This window comes from Desmodus rotundus, chromosome 6 (assembly GCF_022682495.2).
Source record: "Desmodus rotundus isolate HL8 chromosome 6, HLdesRot8A.1, whole genome shotgun sequence".
Lineage (NCBI taxonomy): Eukaryota > Metazoa > Chordata > Mammalia > Chiroptera > Phyllostomidae > Desmodus > Desmodus rotundus.
The window spans coordinates 153,500,591-153,522,006 of record NC_071392.1 but is presented as its reverse complement, the minus strand read 5'-3'; the positions used below and the strand labels follow the sequence as shown (position 1 = coordinate 153,522,006).

Here is a 21,416-nt window from a genome sequence, read left to right as displayed (position 1 = left end):
AGCAGGGAGCAGAGCCCAGCGCCTGCCCCAGCTTCTGTTGAAACCCACCCTCCACCGCAGATGCCCTGGATACATTGTGAGCTCTGATCTGAGCTCTAACCTCTTGTCTATCATTCCTTCTAGCTTTAGAATATCCAGGACCATTCTGCGATTGAAAGCAAAAGTGGAAGGCCCTTGTCTTTTCCCCTCCCTCCCTCCCTCTCTCTTCCTTCCTTCTTCTGCAGCATAGGAGCTAGCAGGTCCCTCGAATTTGTTTCGCTACCATTTTGTTTTCTAGTAAGAAGGGTGAGACCTTCTCTCATGGGAAACGGGAGTGCTACGCTTCCAGAAGGCTGAAGAAAAGGAGGAGATGTGCTTAGGAGGGGCATGGTGCAGGGCAACAGAAACCTAACCACAGTGGGGTTTATCTCTCTCAAGTGATAAGAAATCTAGAGGCGGGTGCTTGTGGCTGGTGAGCTGCTGAAGGAAGCCATTGAGAACCCGGGCACCCTCTAGCTTATGGAAAAAGCCTGCGGCTTCCTTCTGTCCCAGTGGTTGCAAGAGGGCTGCTCCGTATTCAGGCATCACATCTGCACTCCAGGCAGGAGGAGGAAGGGGGAAGGGCAAAAAGTAAAAGGTGCAAAAGTGCATGGGGAATACCTCTCATTCCCATGTTTTCAAGAAAGCAGTAAGTTCCAGAAGCTCCATCCACTAGAACTCAATTATATCTCACTGGTCACACTGAGTCCCGTGACCTCGACCATCTGCAAGAAAGTCTAGCAGGGGTGTCCAGCTTTTTGGCATCTCCAGGCCACAACGGAAGAAGAAGAGTTGTCTTGGGCCACACATTAAGTACACAAACACTAATGAAAACTGATGAGGAAGAAAAAGGTTTTAAGTAAATTTAGAATTTTGTGTTGGGCCGTGTTCGTAGCCACCCTGGGCCGCGTGCGGCTCGCAGACCGCGGGTTGGATGCCCCTGGCAGTGTATTAAGTATTTTGAATGGGGCACCTTTGCTGCTCTGAGCAAAATCCAAGTCCTGTCAGTAAGGAAGAAAGAGAGAATGGGTGTTGGGTATTCGAGCAGCAGCGTCGCTTCAGCCGCATTGCCCTTCCGCGTGGGGCCAGTTGGCAGCTTTCCTGTCTCCCGCGCCCCTCTGGAGGGTCCACTCAGCACAGAATCACGTTCCCACGGGTCTAACTCCGAGTCATTGCACATGCAGCTCAGAGTTTGTGGAAGGTTTTTAAAGGAGGTGGAGGAGGGGTTACATCACATAGCATCTTTCCTCCCAGTTCCTGTCCCTGATCTAACGGGCTTGCTCTTCCCTAAATGCCTGCTGCTCTGTGTCTCCAGCCACGGTCACAGCCACCTTCTCCTTCACTCTCTTCCTGAAATTCCCTCCTTTATGTTCCCAACTCAGCAAAACCGAAGGTGGTGGCTGACCACTCTGTCCCCAGCTCTTGTAGCTCTGGCAGCTCCCAGGAAGCCCTCCCCTCACCCTGGCACCCTCCAGACAGGAGTCTCAGAGCGGCCCTGGGAGGGGGTGGCTATGGAGGGAGGAGATGCCACAGCTCAGTGATGTTTAAAAAAAGAAAAGGAAGTTTAGAAGCTTGACCCAAAGCCTGGTTTTTTCAGGACTCTTGGCAGACGCCCACCCCAACCCTGCTGCAGGGTCTGAGGGCTGAGTCCGTTGCTGCTCCTAAAAGCTGGAGCAGAGGGGTCTGCCGTGCACATTGCTACAATGCTGCTGTGTCTGCGCCAGCTGGGCTCAAAGGGCAGCACGCCAGCCCTTCCGGGGGCAGCAAAAACTCTCCAGGTGTCAGCCCGGGAAGGGGGGTGTGGAGAGAAAGCACAGACATTAACCTCAGAGAGCCAGCTAGCCCCCGGGGGGTAGAATTACTCATCTAACACCCCCATTTTTCACACTTCTGTGTGGTGTGTCCAACATGGTGTCAAATACATAATATATGTATCAGCTCATTCAGTCCTCCAGACCCCTGAAAGGTGGCCATTATTACTGAAATGATTCCCATTTTACAGATGAGGGAACTGAGGCTCAGAGATGCAGAGTGTGTGCCCCAGATCAGATACCTGCTAAGTCAATGAAGCAAGATTCAAACCCAGCTTGTCTGACTCCTGAGCTCCCTCCCGGCCTCTGGCCTCAGTTAGAATGTGAATGGGGCCTGCTCCGGTTCTACACAAAATGAGCCCACCCTCTACTCTTCTGTTTCCAGCTTTGGCACCCCCGCCCCTCCTCTGCCCTTTCAACTGTCTTCTTCTCTCACCCCCAGCCCCCTCCAACACCCGGACCCTCAAAAGGCTTGGACACAGGAGGAGGGAAGCTGATAGGAAGAAAGTTGACCACAGGTGCCATAGATCAGGGTTCCAACCCCAGCTCTGTCACCTACAAGCTAAAGTCCGCTTCGTACCCCAAGCCTCAGCTTTCAAATCTATAAAATGGGAATGCTGGCAGCTCCTACAACCCAGGGTTGGCGCGAAGATTAATCAAGGTGCTATAAGGCAGACGCCCAGTGTCAGTTCTTCACAAATATTATTTCTTTCTTCTTTCCCTTCTTGGTTCCCTCAGGAGAGGCTCTTTATTGCATCCCCAAATGTAGAAAATTCTATTGGTAGAAAATTCTATTGGTAAGGCTGGTGAAAGAGGCCTTGGGGCTGTGATGGTGGATTCAGGGTACAGGCCCCCTCCCCCTGCTGGCTCCCCGTAGCTGCTCAGCTCAGAGACTGAGGGGCCCTGGAGTCTGTGGTAAAAGCCTTGGGCAGGAAGAGGTCATAACATGCCAGATTTAGCCCACAAAACAAATTCTGTTTGGTCCCACAATTTGGCTCTCACATTGTTTAAGTTAAAATTATTTTTCAGTATCTGGAACTCAGGAAATTTCACCTGAAACCCACATGTTGGTATTCCCTTTGAAAAAGTAGACCTGGCAACACCCGGCCCACAGGTTTTTGTACATCTAGAAGCTGCCCGCTTTGTGAGGATGGATAGGGTGCATTCGGCAGTGTGCCACAGTCCCCACCACTCCCTACTGTTTCACACCTGACTCTACTCCCCAGAGCCCTGCCTGTGGGTTGTAACCTGCTGGTGTCTTCCTTTCAGAACCTGACAGAAAACGACATCCAGAAGTTCCCTAAGCTCCGGGTGCCGTAAGTACTCCCCGTCAGTCCTCGGGTGGTTTGGGGAACAGAGGCTGGGATGGGGAGCTGAGTCAGTGATCTATCAGTGTTGGTTTGAAACAGGAAAGCGAGCAGGAAGAGTGAAGTCAAGCACAACGTGTGGGGAGAGAAGTTTCATGATGAGTTGGGAAAAGGAAGTTACACACGTCCAGCACTGCTGGCGTGCCCACTGCTCTGGCCAAAGACAGACCCAGCTCCGAACCATGTTTTCATTTCCTCCCTCCCCAGTAGGGTGGCTGGGGCCTCTGAAAATACCTCCAGGGTCAAGCGACCTGAGGTTTCATTGTGGTGTCATCACTGACTCAGTGATTGCTTAAGTTTCGAGCTCAGTAAAATGAGAGAGTCGGACGTGTGAGGGACGGCAAGGCACATTGCAGTGTCTGCCAACAGTGACCATTGGAAGCGGCTGTCAGGGGCGTGATCCATCACTGGAGTCCTGCAGGGGTGCTGAATGGGAAGTTCAGCGTGCCTAGCGTGCCATCTGTTTCCCACCCTCTAGTGAAGGTCCCACATCCTCAAATGCTTCCTGGAGCCAGGCAGGTGACACAAGTGTGCAAAATGGGCCAGGTTGAAAATACAAAGCCCTACTGATGTTTTTTTCTTTTGTTTTACCACCTTGGGCTAAAATATGGATATGGAGAAATACTTCTCCACCGTAAGAAAAATAATAGCACAATCAGGGTGATCAAACAGGTGATCAGCACATAGCCTTCTTGCTGATGAACAATAGGGCATGGTGGAGACTGTGGCAAATCAGAATTATATTCTCCACCCACAGAGAGCCGCAGCTACTCAGCTCAGCAGTGTGGACCCAAGGATGCTCCGTCTCTGAATTTACCAAAGGGAGCTAGATACATTGGTTTTATGGGATGTACCTCAACTTTTAAATGTTGGCTCAGATGTTGTTAAATACTGTGGGAGCCCGAGTGAATATATCTATGAGCTAGATTTCGTCTGGGGGACCCCAGTTTGAGACCTGTGCTCTGGACATTCTCTGAGGTCGTTTCTCCTGCTCCAAGGGCCTCAGAGCTCCTGATAATAAAAGGGAAGCAGGGCAATGGAGTAGGAGGGTGGGAGGTCTCTGAGTACGTAGGGCCACTAAAGGAGAAAATTATGGAAAATAGGACTCTGAGGTTTTCCGCATCTGAAAGGGTGAGCAGGGATAAAAAGGATAAAGATTTGCTTTTGGTGTGCCTATTTCCAAGGGCAATTGTTGTCAAAGAATGCTTATTTTTCCTGAGGATTTTCTCTGACTATATATGGCTATGTACATTTAAATTAAGTGAAAAATCCTAGTGCAGGGGGGAGGGAAATGGAGACAACTGTACTTGAACAACAATAAAAAAAATAAATAAAAGAAAAAAAGAAAAACAAAAAAAAGTAAATTAAGTGAAAAATTCAGTATCTCAGATACGAGCCACATTTCCAAAGCTGATAGCCACGTGGAACTGGTGCCTACCCTACTGGAGGGTGCAGACATGGAATATTTCTTTGTTTGCAGAAATGTGGTGCTCTAGAAAAAAATGCCACAGCTCTGTCTAAAGAAGAGAACTTAACCCATCGGGGTCAGAACGGGTGGCTGTTGGGCGCGAGCCAGCCTGCAGACACGTCAGGTTCGATCCACACAGAGTTTTAAAACCAAAGACTATTTCACGGAGCCCAGCTTCTCTAGACGCGAATGGAAGAGAGTGCGATCCAGGGCTCACTGTGGGGACACAGCCGGGGGAGCCTGAGTGTCTGCTGCTCTGTGTGGATGGGGTGTGCTGCCCAGCTCACCGTGGGCCCCGCCACTCCCTAGCTGCTTTAGCCATTTGCCACACGCATGGAGACTTTGGCTTTCTGACCAGCAAGCGGTAATGAGACCAGAGTTACCCTCCCGCCTGAAATCACCAAATAACCAGACAAAATATACGAAGCAGCGGTTTTCAAGACATTGGGCATCTGATAATGAGAGAAGGAAGACAACGTGGCCATTTTTGTGATCGCTCACCACTCTGAGAGGGTCTCCAGGCCATGGCCCAGAAGGCAGGGGGCCCAGGTGGAGTCCGGTGAACTTGAGTCGAGGAGAAGAGCTGCGCTGAGAGAATGTCCTGGAGAACTGCAAGGGGCCCTGCTCAGCAGAGTTGTGGCCAGCGCAGGAAGGTAAGGAGACCCTCTGAAAGGACCACCCAACGCTGGAGGAGAGGGCATCCAGCCACCGGGCTGGAAATGGTGCCTGTTTTTCCCAGGCAGACTGGAGAAACTTCAGATTCACAGTAACCGGGTCGAGTGCACAGAAAGACCTTGCCTTAGCAGTGGGCGATAATTAGCCCTCGTCTAAAATAATGTCTGTCCCTACCTAGCAAATCTTAAGAGCAAGACTGAAAAAAAAAAAATTAAACTGCCTCCAAGTAAATGAACTGCATTCCAAAAACAAAGCTCAGAAATATTGACAGGAATACAAAAACACCCATCACCCAACCAAGTACAATCCACAATATCAAGCGTCTAATCAGAGAGGAAAAGGTATGCAAATGAGCAGAAAAGTGAGACCTACAACAGGAGAAAAACGAGGCATCAAAGCTGACCCAAGACGACACAGGCAGGAGAAGCAGTCGGCAAGAGCCACATTACTATATAGTCCGTATGTTCAAAAAGGGAAGGGGAAGCATGAAAAATACAAAAGGACCCAAATAGGATTTCTAGAGATAAAAACGATAATGTCTGGAATAACAAATGCACAGCCGGGGATGAACAGCAGATCAGACATTGCAGAAGAAAATATTCATTAAGGGGAAGACACAGCAATAGAAAGTATCCAAAATGAAACCCACAGGACAGTCCAAATAAAACAGTGACAGGAGCATCAGGGGACTGTGGGAGACTTCCAGCCGTGGAGTTGCAACTTCCTAGGACGTGAGGGATTTAAGTCCAGAGGAGAGAAAAGGGTGCAGAGAAAACCTACCGCAAAGGCTCAGTAGCAAAGTCAGAGGAAATGATGGGGAAGCAGCAACATGCACGGGAAAAGGGTAAACTGTTCTTATTATTTTATGCAAAATCCCAGTGAGCACAATATCAAATTCTGACTGATTATTCCATCCTGATAAAGGGAGAGGATGAAAGAATGGAAAGGCATGGGCTTTGGAGCAAGGGAGTTCCAGGTTCGAAAGCCGGCTCTGCCTCCTACCAGCGGTTGGCACGGTGGGGCAGTCACTTCCACTCTCTGGGCCTCGGCTTCCTCCTCTATACAGGGGAAAAGCATGAACTCTCGGGGATTTTCAAGGAGCCAGCCCACACAAGTTGCCTGGCACCATGCTTGCCATGTACCGATAGTCAATACTTACTCATTCCAGTCTCGTGTACGTAGGTTCATTTTCTACGATCATTACCCTAAAGGGCTATGGAGCGGAAACCGTACTTATGTGCAGCTGACCGAAACAAGATCACACTCCTCTGAATCTCTCTACTTCCTTCCCCCACGACAAAAAAAAAAAAAAAAAAAAATCAGTATTGAACAGGTTTTGTCAGAATGAGGATCCTGGTGAGAAGGGCCGTCTCTGTCCCCACAGGTGGTCAGTCTCCCAGAGACACCCCGAATTCTGCAATGGGGGACTTTTAAATAGGGAAATGGAGCCACCTTGGCAAGGGAGGGTGCAGCTCAAAGCCAATGCACAGCTGAGCAGGAGCTGGGTACACCCCTCGAGAATGCGTTAAAGTCTGCCGACGCCCATTGGGAGGTTATGCTTTTAAAAACCATATTATAAGTTTTCTATTTAAATGCATATGGATGGAGGGCTGACGCCTTGCCTGAGGTCACAGAGTGGGTTCTGCCCTGGGGCACGATGCTGCAGCCAGACCCTGGGTGCAGACCTACCCTCCGTGTTTCTACCACCACCAGGGAGCCTTTGCCTGAGAAGTGAGACTGGTCTCCCCGCCCCCGCACAGCGAGCTGGGGGTGCAGCCAGGCGGGGGCTCAGGTCATGGCAGGATTCCACCCAGTGGCAACGGCCTAACTGCCTGCTGGAGGGTTGGCCCCTCTTCCTGAACCCGTTTATCCCTAAAATGAGGCAGAGACCTATGTCTACAGCCGCCCATCCCCCTCCACCCCTCTCCCTAGTTCTGAGTGAGGCCTGAGGTTTGTGGGGAGGAGGAGGAATGAGTCATCTCCGGCCACTCACTGTCACTTGGTCCTCCAGGGTGTGGGAGTGGGGGACAACTTTGCACACAGAGGTAGCCACTGCCTTCCTGCCCCGTCCTCCAGCCTGGCCACCTGGTCCACTTGCTCCCCAGCCAGGTCCCAGCTGGCTAGGAAGGTGCCCTCTGAGGCCCACGGGAGGAGAGGGCCCTAAGAGCCGGAGCTCTGCTGTGAGCCACAGTGGCAGGCCCTGCTCTGCTCTCTCAGCCCCCTGCTTCTCCTCTGCTGGGGCTGCGGTCGAGCGTTTCCTTCCTTAGCCCCCAGCCTGGCTGCTAAAGATACTGCTGGTGAGAAGCATCTCTGTGGATAGCAGGAGGTCCTTCCAGGATCAAAGCAGCTTCTCAAGCCAGTTGCCAGTCAGAGTCCAGCCAGGCCCTTCGGGGTGGGGGTGGTGAGGTGTGGCCCAACCCGACCTTCAGCAAGTGATGAGCCCCTCCCCTGCACTCCATCCCCCCCTCACCCAGCCCCCACCACCCCCACTGCGTGTTTATATACACAGTTCTTATCTAGAATTTCACTTCCTTAAATGTGCATTGTTTATTGTACGTCTCTCCTAACTAGTGGGTAAGCTCCTTGAGAGCAGGGGTCTTGGTTTTGTGTTCGGGAGGCACCTTGAGGACCACTTAGCAGGGACTGCACTTCGTTGAATGAAGGGTGGGTGGAAGGGAGCGGCAGCAGCTGCCACCTCCTGACCTGGCCAGTGCTTGGGACACCAACAGGTGTCCCCTGCTGGCTCTGTAGGAATCCATCCATCCTCCATGACCGAGGAGGAGGAGGGAGGAGTGGGACTCCCCTGGTTTCCCAGAACCGTCACTTAGAGGAAACAGAAGGACCCTGTCACAGGCGACACTTGTCAGAAGGCCCCTGGGAAGCCCCAGCGTGCTTTAAAGCACCTTCTCTTGGGGGCAGTCAGTGAAGTGTGAAATTTCAACAGTGACACTGTGACAGAATCTCTCCTCTGTCCTCTAAGTCCCGCTCGGGTAGCTGTCATTCTAATGAGGGGGGAGGGCTTAGAGCAGAAGAGGCAGGTGGAGAGGCAGGTGTCTGGGCAGCAGACTGGTTGTGAAGGAGAGAAGTGGCGAGCGCCAAGGACTGCCTTCGCTAACTTAGCGATTTTGTTTGAGGCCAAACTTGTCACCTTGAGATAGTCACTCGACAGAAGGAAGGTAGTAGCATTCTCAGATGGGCCGCGGGCTCCGCAGGGTTCACTGCTCAAGGGCGAGAACGTAGGGTGCCGTGTGGTAAAAGCATGCTGCCCTGGACCCTGGACACCGGGGAGCCCAGCTTCTGTGTTGTGGGGAGAGGGGTGGCCTTTGTCACTAACCCACAGGTGGGCCTGTCCCTTCTTTTGTCTGGGCCATCTGTAAGATGACATTAGACCAGATCATCTTCAAGGCTCCTCCCAGCTGTTTACCTCCTTGGTCTCAGTAGTGGGCACTAAGGGAGGCTGGGGTCTCATGTCTTGAAGGTTCCAGAGACACCAGGGACTGGGCGCCTCCTGCTAGGGCCGGCCTGTGGTGCAGTCGTGCTGCAGAAGAGCAGCTGATTCTTAGAGATGATAGGATTCCCAGAAGTCAGACATCACCCCAAGGGCACCAAACCAAGACTCGGGGTGCCTCGGCCCTGGGAACTCTAACACAGTAACACATGCAGTGGTCGTCTCCACATCTCAGGAGCTTCAGAGAAGGGGGAGCCGGGTGGGAGCTGCCAAGTCTTCAAGGGGGGCTCCGGGTCAGGCTGGGCAGGCTGAGCCAGACACAGAGGGCTTCCTGGGCAGCTGCAAGGGCTGGCGGTGGGACGATGGTGACAGGCTCTGGGAGGAAGCGGGGAGCAGGGGGCCCACCGAGGGCACTAGCTGAGGGGCCAGATGGGAGGAGGCTGGAGGAGGTGCCTGAGGTCAGACGGGTCAAGGGACATGAGGTCTCGGTGGGAAGGCTGGAGTCTGATTGTTTTGTCACCTCATCTGTCCCTTTATCTTGTAGGATTCTCAGTAAGTTAAGTCAAGAAATCAACAAGAATGAAGAAAGGAGGAGTATTTTCGCGCCACGCAAGTGAGTGGGCCCAGGGTGCTGAAGTGACCCATGAAGAAGGTCCACACCCAAGTCGGACCTTGTGTGGGAGGCACGGAACTGGTTTTGCCCACTTCGTGTGTGTTCCTTCCGTCCCATGAGGGGAGGGTCTTCCCTCTCCCTCCCCTGCACCCTGACCCTGGGTCTGGGACGTCAGGGAAACTTCCCCTCAACAGGCAGTCAGTCACGAGTGCCCCTGGCACCACCACTGTGGCTTTGGTGGTTCCTAGAATTTGGGGACAGTCTGGCCCTGGTTGCCAAGCAACGAGGATACCAGGTCTGGGTTGGTGAGACATACTCCCCACTGGGGGCCCCTCCTGCAGGGCAGGATTAAAGAAAGAGGAGCTCCCTCAGGGCAGGGAGGCCATTAATGTGATGCTGTTTTCCTTTGCAGACCCCAAGTCCACCGGTTTCCTGAAGAAATAGGTAAAGGTCTGGCGGTGGAGGGCAGGGATGGCTTTAGGAAGTGACAGGTAGTTCAGTTTGTCTGCTGGTTCCTAGGGCTCCTTGGGTGGCATGCAGATGACCTTGTTCATTTGCCTGTCAGCTAGTTCTTGCCCAGAAAAGGGTTTGGGTCCAGAGTGTGCGGACGAGAGGTGCCACTAAGCAGGGCCGTTGGTGTATGGCCCCTGCTTATCTGGGACCCTCTGCAGGGACACAGTGAGAACTCTGTGGCGGGGAGGGGGTCAGGGGGTTGGTGTGGAAAAACCCAGGCTCTGGCTGAGCATGTTGGGTGGAGCCAGTCCCAGGCTTCCGAGTCTTTAAAGCAGGGTTTCAACTGTCACGTTGCACAGACTTTAAAGCGTTCTTGGTAAATTTTATACACAGGAAAGGTTAAGCACCCCCACCCCGGTACCATCTGGTAGCACAAGCCCTGCGGGTAGGCACTCCAGGGCTACCTCAGGTGTGGGAGGAAGGATGGAAGCTGAGACAGAGAAGTGGTGTGGGAGCGCACCAGGTGGGAGAGAGAGCTGCTTTAGCCTTTCTTTCCAGTGGCTTCCTTGCTGCTAATGGCGCTGTTGCCTTCTTCCACAGAAAGCCACGAGGAGGACGACGGGGGCTGGTCGTCCTTTGTGAGTATGGCTGGGCCTTGGTAGTAAGTGCCTTTGTAGGAGGGAGCCAGGCCTCGAACAAGATGCCAGTGGACCCACCCACGGTCAGAAAATGAGTTTGCGAAGGCCACATTGTAAACATTCTCGGCTTTGCCATCCACGTGGTCACCTCTGCCCTGGTCGCACGAACGAGGCCGTGGAGGAGACCTGAGGGAATGGGACTGGCTGTGTGCCGACCAGCCTTCTCTTACAAACTGGGAGGCTGGGCCCCTGGTGGCCCACAGGCCGCAGTTTGCGGACCACACAGAAAGCCACCATCACCAGCAGGGCTTTCCCCCCACCCCTCCCCTACATTAAAGTAGCTTTACAGTAGCTTTTCTCATGCACCTAAGTCCCCTCTCGTGATGGAGGAGGAAGGGGATTTCAGAATCAAGCTTTAGCTCTGAAAAGACCCCATGGAAGGTCTCCTCCAGAGGAAGTTTACATCTGAGGGGTCACAGGGACCCCTTGGAGATTCTAATGTGCTCCGCACACCCTCACCCCCTGAGCCCACACAAACAGTCACTGCACACGAAGCTAGACCCAAGCTAAGGCTCTGCGGGGGATCGGAGCCCATCTGTGGAGTTCACAGCTGAAGCAGCTGAGCCCACTGGAGAGTCTGACTTGTCAGAGCCACTCAGCTAGTTAGAGACGGGCTTACAACCAGGTGGCCCGACCCTCAGGCCAACAGTCTTTCTGGTACGTGGCTGCCTCTGGTGCCTTTAGGAACAGGCCCTCCACGTTCCTTGTCCCATTGAGATTCTGGCAAAAGAAAGCATTGCATTTGAAAAACACAACAGCTACATCTGTGCTTTCTGCTTGAACACAACAGATGTATTTTGTACAAAAGGGAAAACAGACCCGAGCTTCCCCCAAAATGTTTACACGTTCGCACAGAAGCTGCGTCTTTGCCACTGCCAGCCGCCAAGTCCCTCCTGGGCAGGGCTCAGCCTGTGGCTGGTCTCCCCAGTGCTCTGTCCACACAGAAGGTCTCCATGAGCTGCTGAGCGTAAAACTCAGGACCTCCACGGCTGCCCAGCATGGTACCAAGGCTCTGGGGGTGCGGGGTGGAGATAAAGAACCCACTGTGTGACCATTCTGCAGCACAGATGACACAGACACGTGGCAGAATAGGATTAGGGACAAAAACATGCATACAAATTTAGGAGCTAAATCGCTGGCTCCTACATAATTGTTCCAGAAGTGGAAAAGACAGGTGTACAGCTGAAAAAGGCTATGGGGTAAAAGCCTGCTAGAAAGTCAGGAGCCACAGGCCTGGAGTGGGCAGGCTCAGAGAAGCTCAGGGTGCCCCATCAGTATAGGGGCGGTTGGTCAGCCAGGGCTGGGGAGGGCCCGACGCCACTGGGCTGATGGCCTGCTTGTCATGGTTTCCATGCCCCCCACCCTTAAGCTGTAGATGACGGGACAGGCCTTCTTCAGAGTTCAGGAACACACTCCACCCTCCCTTCACCTTCCAATGTATATTTTTTAAATGCCCCTCAAGTCAAACCTTCATACAGGAATCTTTCCATTGAACAACTGGGTCTTCCTTGAGCCACCTAGCAGGGCTGTCAGGATTTCTAGATTTTCACTATATATCTCTCCTTATCAAGTTGCAAGCTCCCGTTGCTTCTTTGCACACCGCCCTTAACTCTAGAGAAACACCCTGGGCTCCTTTATTGCCTTTGAGTTTGGCATGAAAGTGCTAAGCCATGAGCCAGCAGATGGGACATCATTCCTGGGACCGTCCACTCTCCTAGACTGCTTCAAAGGCAATCACCTGGCCCCTAGGGCTGACTTCCCTGAGAGCCGCTGAGAAGTGCACATTAAGTACAATACAGAATTTAAAATGTAGAAAGAGTGTCTTTCCAAGGGAGTGGCCTCAAACTCAGTGTCAGAGATCGTGAAAAATGAGCCGTTGTTTTTGTACCCTCAGCCCTCAGCCAAATAGATGGGCACAGCCTGACTGTGCCCTCAGACATAGCTCTGTCTGCCATTTTCTGCTCTCCCATTGGCGTGGCCTTCGGTGCTGCAGTGGGTTGTCATGAAAAGATATTTTTTGAGCACAGGCACCCTAAGGACAGAACCGGCAATGAACTTGGGGCATCACAAATGCTCTAGGTATTTCAGGCTTCCTCTTGGTGATGCCTGGAGTAGAAAATGTTCTCACTCATCATGGAGCCAGGTCTCCTGCACCTCTCGTCCAGGGTCATCCTCTTTCTTTGGCTTTTCTCCGTTGTGCAAAGTGGTGCAGAGGAAAATGCACTGGCCCTGTGGCCTGAAGACCTTGAAGGAGGTCCCAAGTACACGACTTGCTGGCCCTGTGACACTGTGCTCCCCAACCTCAGTGTGCCCATCTGCAAAATGGGTGTAACCACCCTAGCGCTGCCCGTCCCCATGCAGGTGCCCCTGGGAAGCTTGGCAGAGACAGAGTAGACACAGGCACGTTGGGTGCTGAGGAGCCTCTCCGCAGACTGCACTGTCCCCGTCACTGTCACTGTGTTGGCAGGAAGAAGATGACTACGAGAGTCCCAATGAGGATCAGGACGCGGAGGATGATGGCGACTATGAGTCCCCCAACGAGGAGGAAGAGGCGCCCATGGAAGACGATGCCGATTACGAGCCCCCACCCTCCAATGATGAGGAAGCTCTGCAGAACTCCATCCTGCCTGCCAAGCCGTTCTCCAACTCCAACTCCATGTACATCGGTAAGGGCCCTGGCAGCCCCGGCCCCCACCCCCAGCCCCCACGGACGCACAGGAGGTCAGTGTCCACGTAGCAGAAAGCCCTACGTGCTGATGCCAGCTTTGGGCAAGTGACTCCACCTCTCTCAGCCTCAATTTCCTCATCTGTGAAATAGGATGATAATAATAATAATACAGACCACATAGGTTTGCTCTGAAAATTATTATTATTTATTTACTTTTAGACAGAGGGGAAGGGAGGGAGAGAGGGAGAGAAACATCCATGTGTGGTTGCCTCTTGCACACCCCCCCAGCCATGTGCCCTGACTGGGAATCAAACTGGCGATCCTTCGGTTCACAGGCCGGTGCTCAAACCACTGAGCCACACGAGCCAGGGCTGCTGTGAGGACTGTTACCATCGCAGCCCGTGATGGCTGACATCGGCACTGGACTGCCACGAGAGGTGGTTTGGCAGTAGCAACTCGTTCTGTGTGTTACTTAGAGACTCAAGAGCCCTTTCCTGTTTCTCCCCATTTTTTGCTCAACTCATAGTTAGGTGGCACAGCCACTCACAGACTGTCGGAATAAACATGGCCACATTGAGTGGGGTTTGACCGTAACTTTAAATCATTTCAAACAGTATTTAAGATCTTCACTGTCTCTCTGTTTCTGTCAGCCCCTTTCTCCCTCATTCATTTATTCATTCAGGCATTTGTTCACCAAAAGCCACTGATCTCCTGCTGGGAGCCAGGGAGGATCAGGAAGGTGAACACTTGCGTCATTCTAAGTGCTGAGAGTTGAAGTTATCAGGAAAGATATAGACCTGGCCTCATGGGGCTTACATTCTGGTAGGGTGGTGGCAGACAACAGCCACAGAACCTTGCATAATAGAATATCGGGAGTACGCTAGGAAGTTGGTGATCAGTATCGCAAAAATTACCACTAACCCTTTAGCCATACAACTCTTGGCCATTGTGAAGCCCTTCCATAAACTCTGTCGACATTTTATTTTGTGTTCTTAAGCATGCTTTGTGGCGAGGGCAACATTTAGCATGGCCTTTTTCACATATAGAGAAACTGAGGCCCAGAGAAGAAATAAGTCAGTTATTGGGTACCTCATATGTGTCAGTTATGAAGATGCAGAGTGAGTAAGACACTCCTCACCATAAAGAATCGTAGTCCAGCGGGTGAGGCAATGTCAGATGAATGAGTCACAAAATGGTTTAATGAAAACGTGATACACACTGGGGAAGATGGGTGTGGGAAATGAGGCTGGGGCCTGTGCCTAGTCTGGGTTTGCTTCCCTGAGGATGTGACCTTTGAGCCGAAAGTTAAAGGATTAGCAGGCCCGAGGCTAAGTGAGGTGGGTGGGTGCTGGCGCAAAGGAGCGCATTCTGAGCTGGAGGAATGGCGGTGCAAAGGTCCTGAGGTTCCTGGGAGCATGGCGTATGAGAACACTGGAGAGACAGCCAGGTGGGTGGAATGGGGTGAGATTGGACCTGGCTCGTCCTAGCTCTAAGCCCCATTCTCCAGGGACAGGCACTGCCCCTCGAGAGGCACCCAGGGCACAAAATGTAAGGAGGTCGGAACTAGGCACTCGCAGTCCTGGCCTTTCCCTGTCGGAGGGGTGGGGACATTGTCAGCCAGTAAACCTGGCGCAGGGACACTTCCGGATGATCAGAAAAATGGGAGTGGCTGTCCTGGGCGAGGCGTAGTGAACCTGCTCCAGTTTGTGATTTGGTAACAGGAGTTGGAAACCAGCTCCTCCCTTTAAGGGAAGAGATGAGCAAAAGGAGGAAGTAGGAGGAAGCAGGGCCGCCCAGAGCATTGGTGAGGGGAAGGAGGGCCCCCCTGAGCAGGGTCTCTGTGAGCCCTGAGTGCCAGCTTCTCCCTGCCGGGCAGCTGGGTGTGCCCGGGCGTGCACTGTCTCTGACCGCCCGCAGCTGTAACCCAGGCGCAGACAAATACCTGCCTCCGGCGCTCGCGTTGGTGCTGGCGGGAGTCTGCGGGGTCCAGGGTCCTAGAGGCCCAAGAGACGCGGCACTGGGTGCAGGACCTATTCCTGGAGGAGCCTGAGCGTGGCCCACACTCACCCGTAATGTGCTTGCGTTTCACAGACCGGCCCCTCTCCGGGAAAGGCCCACAGCAGCCGCCCGTGCCGCCCCAGAGACCGATGGCTGCCCTCCCGCCCCCACCGGCCAGCCGGAGCCACACGGTAGGCCCCCTCGCTCTTTCCTGGCACTTTGTGTCCCCTCCAACGATTCCTCCACCAGAGAAAAAGAAGACAATGAACATTTCCATCTCATTCTAACCAGTAAGGCCAGGAAAATGCACACCAAGTACTCACAGTGTCGGGGTTTTTTGGGTGGGGAATGAAATACTCGTGATTTTTATTCACGTTATAACACATCGGTATTTACTTTTTACCATAAACAATATAAACTAATCGGATAATAAAAAATCTCCTTATCATATGTATTGTGCTATTGTCGCCCACTTTTGAAATAAGCGAAAGCTGTAAAATATACTCGAAGAGAACTAAGTCAATGGCGCCTAGGGTGTTGCAAGGATCCCAAGTCGCCTTGTCTTTCTGCAAAAAAAGTGTTGCGCCACCTGCAGGCCAATGCCGGAAATTCCACGGGCGAATGTCTCCGAGACAACCAGGTTTATGATGCATGAACCCCAGAAGAGAGAGGCAGCAACCCCCCCCCATCCTCTTTCTCCAAGCTTACAGTCCCTGGTCCTAGGGTTCTAATAAATGACCCAGAGATATCAGAGGAGTTTGGGATAAGGCCTCAACAGCTATGCAAATGCCGAGGTGCCAGGGCCAGAAGGAGGGAGAGAATGTGTTGTCCCCAAAGCCCAAATTGTAGACCACGCCACAGTCAGGACCTCCCATCTAAGAATGGTTGGCTCCCTCCTGCTTGTGCACTTTCTCACCAAGGGGTCTCACCGGAGCTGAACTTACCTACAAATGCATTTTGCTTTTGAAATCCAAAGGTCGTAATCTCCAGGTTTTTTTTAAAGATTTTCTTTATTTATTTTTAGAGAGGGGGAAGGGAAGGAGAAAGAGAGGGAGAGAAACACCGAAAAATATGCGTGAGAAAAACATCGATCGGTTGTCTCTCTTACGCCTCCAACTGGGGACCTGGCCCACAACCCAGGGATGTGCCCTGACTGAAAATGGAACTGGCAGCCCTCCCCTTTGCAGGATGATGCCCAGTCCACTGAGCCACGCCGGTCAGGGCTGCAGTCTCCGCTACTGGGATGCGGAATTCACTCACTCAATCAGCAGACCTTTACTGAGCAGCTACTAGCTGCTGGAAATAGAGCGTGAAAAGACAAATAAGCTCCCTGCTTTCATGAAGTTTCGATTTGATCGGGGGGGGGGGGGATACCGATAATAAACAAGTAAACAGATGTCTAAACGGGATAATTTGAGTAGGAAGGTGAGGTCAGGGAGACAGAAGACCCAGGAATGTGGTGACGGGTGGGGAGGTGACACTGCGCTGGACAGAGTGAGCTAGTCAGGCCAAGAGCTGGAAAGAACACTCCAGGCAGAGGAAAACACGAGAGCAGAGGCGCCAAAGAGGGCGTAAGTGTGAGCGAGAAGACACTAATGGGGGGCCCAAGGGGCACTGGAGAGGGGAGTAGAGAAGGGGTTGGAGGGACAGGCACCAGCTCAGGCAGGGCCTGGTGGGCCACGGTGAGTTTCCACTGTGTCCCCAGTGTGACAGGAGCCGCCAAGGGGCTTGTCCGAGGAGCGGCAGGCTGAGACACAGAGAAGTCACCTTGGCTGAGACAGGGCAGAGCGGGTGCTGTTCAGGCAGGAACGGAAGGTGTATGTCTGTGGGTGGGATACGGACATGGAGAAAAGTGCACGGATTCAGACATACTTGGGGAGATAAAGCCACCAGAACCTGCCGATGTGTTGGAAATAGTTCCTAACACTTGGATTTTTTCTTCAAGCAGCCCCTCCCCATGCCCCAGCCCAACCACGAAGAGCCTAGCAGAAGTAGAGCCCACAAAACCGCCAAGAGTAAGTACCACTCTCTCGCCCACTGTGCCCCAGCCCCGGCCAACCCCGTTCTTCCTGTACTGACTTCAGTCTTTCCCCGTCCAGTCCCTGCCCCTTCCGTGGACAGAAGCAAGAAGCCTCCCCTCGATCGTTCATTAGCGCCTTTTGACAGAGAGCCCTTCCCGCTAGGTGGGTATCATTCATAGTCGATGCATGATAATAACAGCCAACGTTTATAGAGTGCTTACTGCATGCTTTTCACACACAGCCTCTCATTTAACTAACACCACAGCACTGTGAAGTGGGGGCTGTTAGCAACATCCTCGTTTTACAGGTGAGGAAGGTGAGGCTGAGGCACACAGAGGTAACTTCCCACAATCACTCAGCTACCAAGTAGAGACCCAAAGCCAGAGCAGCCTGTCGTGGAGCTCCTGCCCTTGGCTGTGTGCTGGGCCTGCTTCTCCATGCTATGCACGCTCATCTCAGCGTCCCCACGAAGGTGATGCAGGTGGCATCGCGGTACAGCGGAAGGGACCGGGCTGAGAGACAAGAGGTCTGGGAGACCCGTCATCAGCCACCTTGGTTGTATTTAGCAGCTCACTGGCCAGAGGGACCTTAGTTATGCAGAGCTATCCCCTCATTTGTAAGATGGGTATTCCGTAAGGAGAAAAATGATTTGTAAAACTTTCACGTGCTATTCAAGTGGCAGGGTTACGTTTTTGTTGTACATGTGCAGGTGAGCAAACGGTGGGAATATGACAACCCTTTTCCCCCAGAATTGACCCAGGGTATCTCGGATTGCAGCTGCCTCCACATGAAGCTATATTCCGTTCAATTCTAAAACTTGGCTACCATTTATTGAGCACTACTAGGGGGCCAGTGCGTTACTAACATAATTACCTACCTCACCACTAATCCTCCTAACAACCTGACAATGGGGTGTATTATTATCCCCACAGTGCAGATGAGGGAACTGAGGCTCAGAGAGGTTGCATAATTTCCCCAAATTTGTACAACTAGGTACAGGATTTAGACTCTTGTCTTTCTGACTTCAAAGTTGGGTGCTCTTTTCTGCTACATCCTCCTGCCATTGAAGACCGTGGATTTTCCTTATGTGGACTAGAGTCCTGGGAAAGGAGGCGCAAGCCCGGGGGGATAAGGAGCCTAGAATCCCAGCCCCAGCTCAGCCCACCCCCCACCCCCAGCCGTTCCTTAGCTGCACTCTGAGCAAGGCCTTTGCCTTCTGTGGCCTCGGTGTCCTCTTCTGGTGGCAAATGACAGTCGGTTCTGTGATTTGAGGCTGCAGCTTGCTGCTCTTTTCCTGAAAGGACTTCGCAGCTCTGCCGACTCACACAAAGCTATGTTGCCAGTTCAGTTTAGAACGGTCCGCTGCACAGGGCTGTGCCAGTCACAGGAAAATGGAGACAGGGTGGGTCGACTTCAGACTCCAGCCCTGCTCGCTACTGTGATCCAAAGCTTCAAAAAAGTGGAATATTGACATCAAATCCTTTAGTTACCCTCTGAGTAAAATGTAACCTTTCAAAAGATTTTTTCCTTCTGGAAGTGACTTTTTCTCAACACCAGCTCCACCCTTGAACTTACTCCATTGTCCATGTTTTGGGAGAACTAACCTCTTACAAAGCTCAGACTTTTTAAAAATTAAAGAAAAATTGTTTTAAAAGATTTTATTTATTCATTTTTAGAGAGAGGGGGAGGGAGAGAGAAAGAGAGGGAAAGATCAGTGTGTGGTTGCCTCTCATGTGCCCCCTACTGGGGACCTTGCCCACAACCCAGGCATGTGCCCTGACTGGGAGTCAAACCAGCAACGCTTTGGTTCACAGGGTGGCACTTGGGCCACACCAGCCAGGGCCAAAGCTCAGACTCTCAATAGGAGACTCCTCATATGCCCAGAAAATATGTATAAATCAGATTTTGTTTCAAAGAAAATCTATTCAGGCCTAAAGACATCAATCTAAGTTTTCTGGTTATCCCTCTAAAGTAGAGTTTTCACCCCAAATCAAAGTTTTATAAACAATAAACTTTTTTTGATGCTACCCAACCTCTCTCCCACTAGGCGGTAGGTTCTTTCTTCGTGATGGGACAAGATTCTTAGGCTCTACCATGGGCCTGGTGTGGGCTCCGTCTTTAGAAAGTAAATCATGTTGTAAAAATGCACCTCCAGGTAGATGGCATCTTCCTTCACCTTAGGGGGGCCACAGTGGGGGGGGGGGAGGGAAGAAAGACGAGCTATCTAACTCGAATGAAGTGCCTGACCCTGCATATAAAGTGTCACCTGACTCGCATAGAAACCTGTGCAGTTTTACTCCACAAGCCACATGTGACAGGCAAGGAAACCGAGACTCAAAGACCTTAAACAACTTGTTTGAGATTTGCTTCTAGACTTGCTTGAATCCAGTTAGGTGATACTTGTATTAATTGAAGAAAGGGCACATCTACTCTGGGGGACTTCGGGCAGAATAAAGCATAAACTGCCTTGAATAACTGCCATGCAGCGTTCTCAGGGGCACCCACATTTCTTCAGGGAGCCTGCATGTTATCCGCTCCATGGGAAAAGTGCAAGGAAGGAAGGAGGGAAGGGAGACGGGGAGGAAGGAAGGAAGGAAGGAAGGAAGACGACCAGCCAACAAAAGGCAAAACAAAATGATTTGCAGCCTACCAGCAGAATCTTCTGAAACCCTCTTCCCTAAGTTAAAAAATTTTCCAGAAACTAAGTATAATACTTTATATAATGTCAAATGTGCCAAAGGATTAGAAGAAAATCAACCCCTCTTGGCAAATGGTTTTTTTCCCCCCCAGATACGAAGGTAAACTTAGGCTTTACAAAGAACCTCTTGACCAATGAAAGATTTAAAAAAATCAAAAGATATTCAATCCTTTTTAATGTATTGTGGGAAAGAAGCACAGAATCCAGAACACTGCATGTATACAATGCTGTGTGACCTTGGGCAAGTCACTGAATTTCTCTGAGCTCATAAAAGTCAGGCCTGAAGTCTGTGGTTCTTCATGGCTCACGCCCAGTCGGCACCCTCACAGGACTCGGTTCACGGTTTCCTCAAACTATGTTTTAATACCTTATGCTCAGCTGACCAAGTCCAGAACTCAAGGCTCTGTGCTGTTTGTCATTTGCAGGAAAGAAACCAGTGCTTTCTGACAAGGTAAGCTGTTTTCCTGTATTGTTGCTGGTTTTCGTTTTGGTCGTGTCTCGTGTCTTTATTCTTTGACAAGCACTGAGGCCACTCACACTTCTTCCCTCCTGTCTTGCAGCCCCCGACCCCAGGCAGGTAAGCGCCGCGTGTTCTGTCTGCGGGAGGGACCACAGTCTCCCTGGGGAATATGGGTTTGTCTCACACGTGCTTTCTCTCAACTCTGCAGGCCGCTCGGGGAGCATTTACCCAGGATACCAAAGCCTCCTTTACCACCCACCACAGAGAGATACGACAGAAGTAGCCCCCTGCCAGCGAAGAAGCCACCTGTGCCAAGGTAAGCATCCTCTGTTGCTTGAGCTGGTCACTGGGTGCGGATGCCCCCAACAACCTGCCTAACTGCAGCTTTGCACGGGGACTGGATCCTGGGCCCCTCCGGGCAGCGTGGCTCATTCGCTGCTGTGGCTGGAGGGATGTTCAGGCTCCTTAGGTTGGATGTAAAGTCCCAGGTCCCTTTGAAGAAAGTGGCAGCCTGGCCAAGGAAGGAGTAGAGAAATGTTGCATCGGGAGTGTGGGTACGACTGCCATTTGCGGAGACCTGACCTTCTCCCGGCCAGCTTGGTGACTGCGCCTGCTCCCGGCACAGGCGCGGGTCTGACAGGTGTGGGGTCTGGACCTGGCATGTTAGTTTTCCATCCAGACAGTGGAGCGGTGGTGATGGGGGAGGTTCGTAGGTCACTGAAAGTGTCTTCCTCACTGCCCACCATGTTTTATAATCGCAGAATCCTGAGGTCTGCTCTAACGTTGCTGACTTTGCTGTGAAGTTTTTTGGGTCCTATTTACCAAATGGCACAAATGCATTTGGAGTCAGGCCCAACCCCACTGCTTACTAAGGACACATAGCCAAGGCTTCTGTTTATCTGAGTAGTCAGGATTCATAACTCTGGCCCTGGCCTTGGCTAGTATGAGGGTTCAGTCCAAGCCAGGGCCAGGGTGCACCCCAAAAAACCTTAGTGATCAAGTTAACATTTTAATAGAATA

General features: G+C 51.9%; 1 protein-coding gene across 1 annotated transcript in view; it reads left to right on the top strand.

The window, feature by feature from the left end:
• Positions 1-21,416, top strand: part of LCP2 (lymphocyte cytosolic protein 2) — a 38,455-nt gene that overhangs the window by 6,279 nt on the left and 10,760 nt on the right. The window contains exons 3-13 of the mRNA XM_045185084.3: positions 3,099-3,145; positions 9,332-9,400; positions 9,813-9,844; positions 10,454-10,491; positions 13,019-13,217; positions 15,311-15,408; positions 17,166-17,232; positions 17,317-17,400; positions 20,362-20,387; positions 20,497-20,513; positions 20,605-20,712. Coding sequence (XP_045041019.2) covers positions 3,099-3,145; positions 9,332-9,400; positions 9,813-9,844; positions 10,454-10,491; positions 13,019-13,217; positions 15,311-15,408; positions 17,166-17,232; positions 17,317-17,400; positions 20,362-20,387; positions 20,497-20,513; positions 20,605-20,712 — 785 coding nt within the window. The remainder of the gene's footprint in view (positions 1-3,098; positions 3,146-9,331; positions 9,401-9,812; positions 9,845-10,453; positions 10,492-13,018; positions 13,218-15,310; positions 15,409-17,165; positions 17,233-17,316; positions 17,401-20,361; positions 20,388-20,496; positions 20,514-20,604; positions 20,713-21,416) is intronic.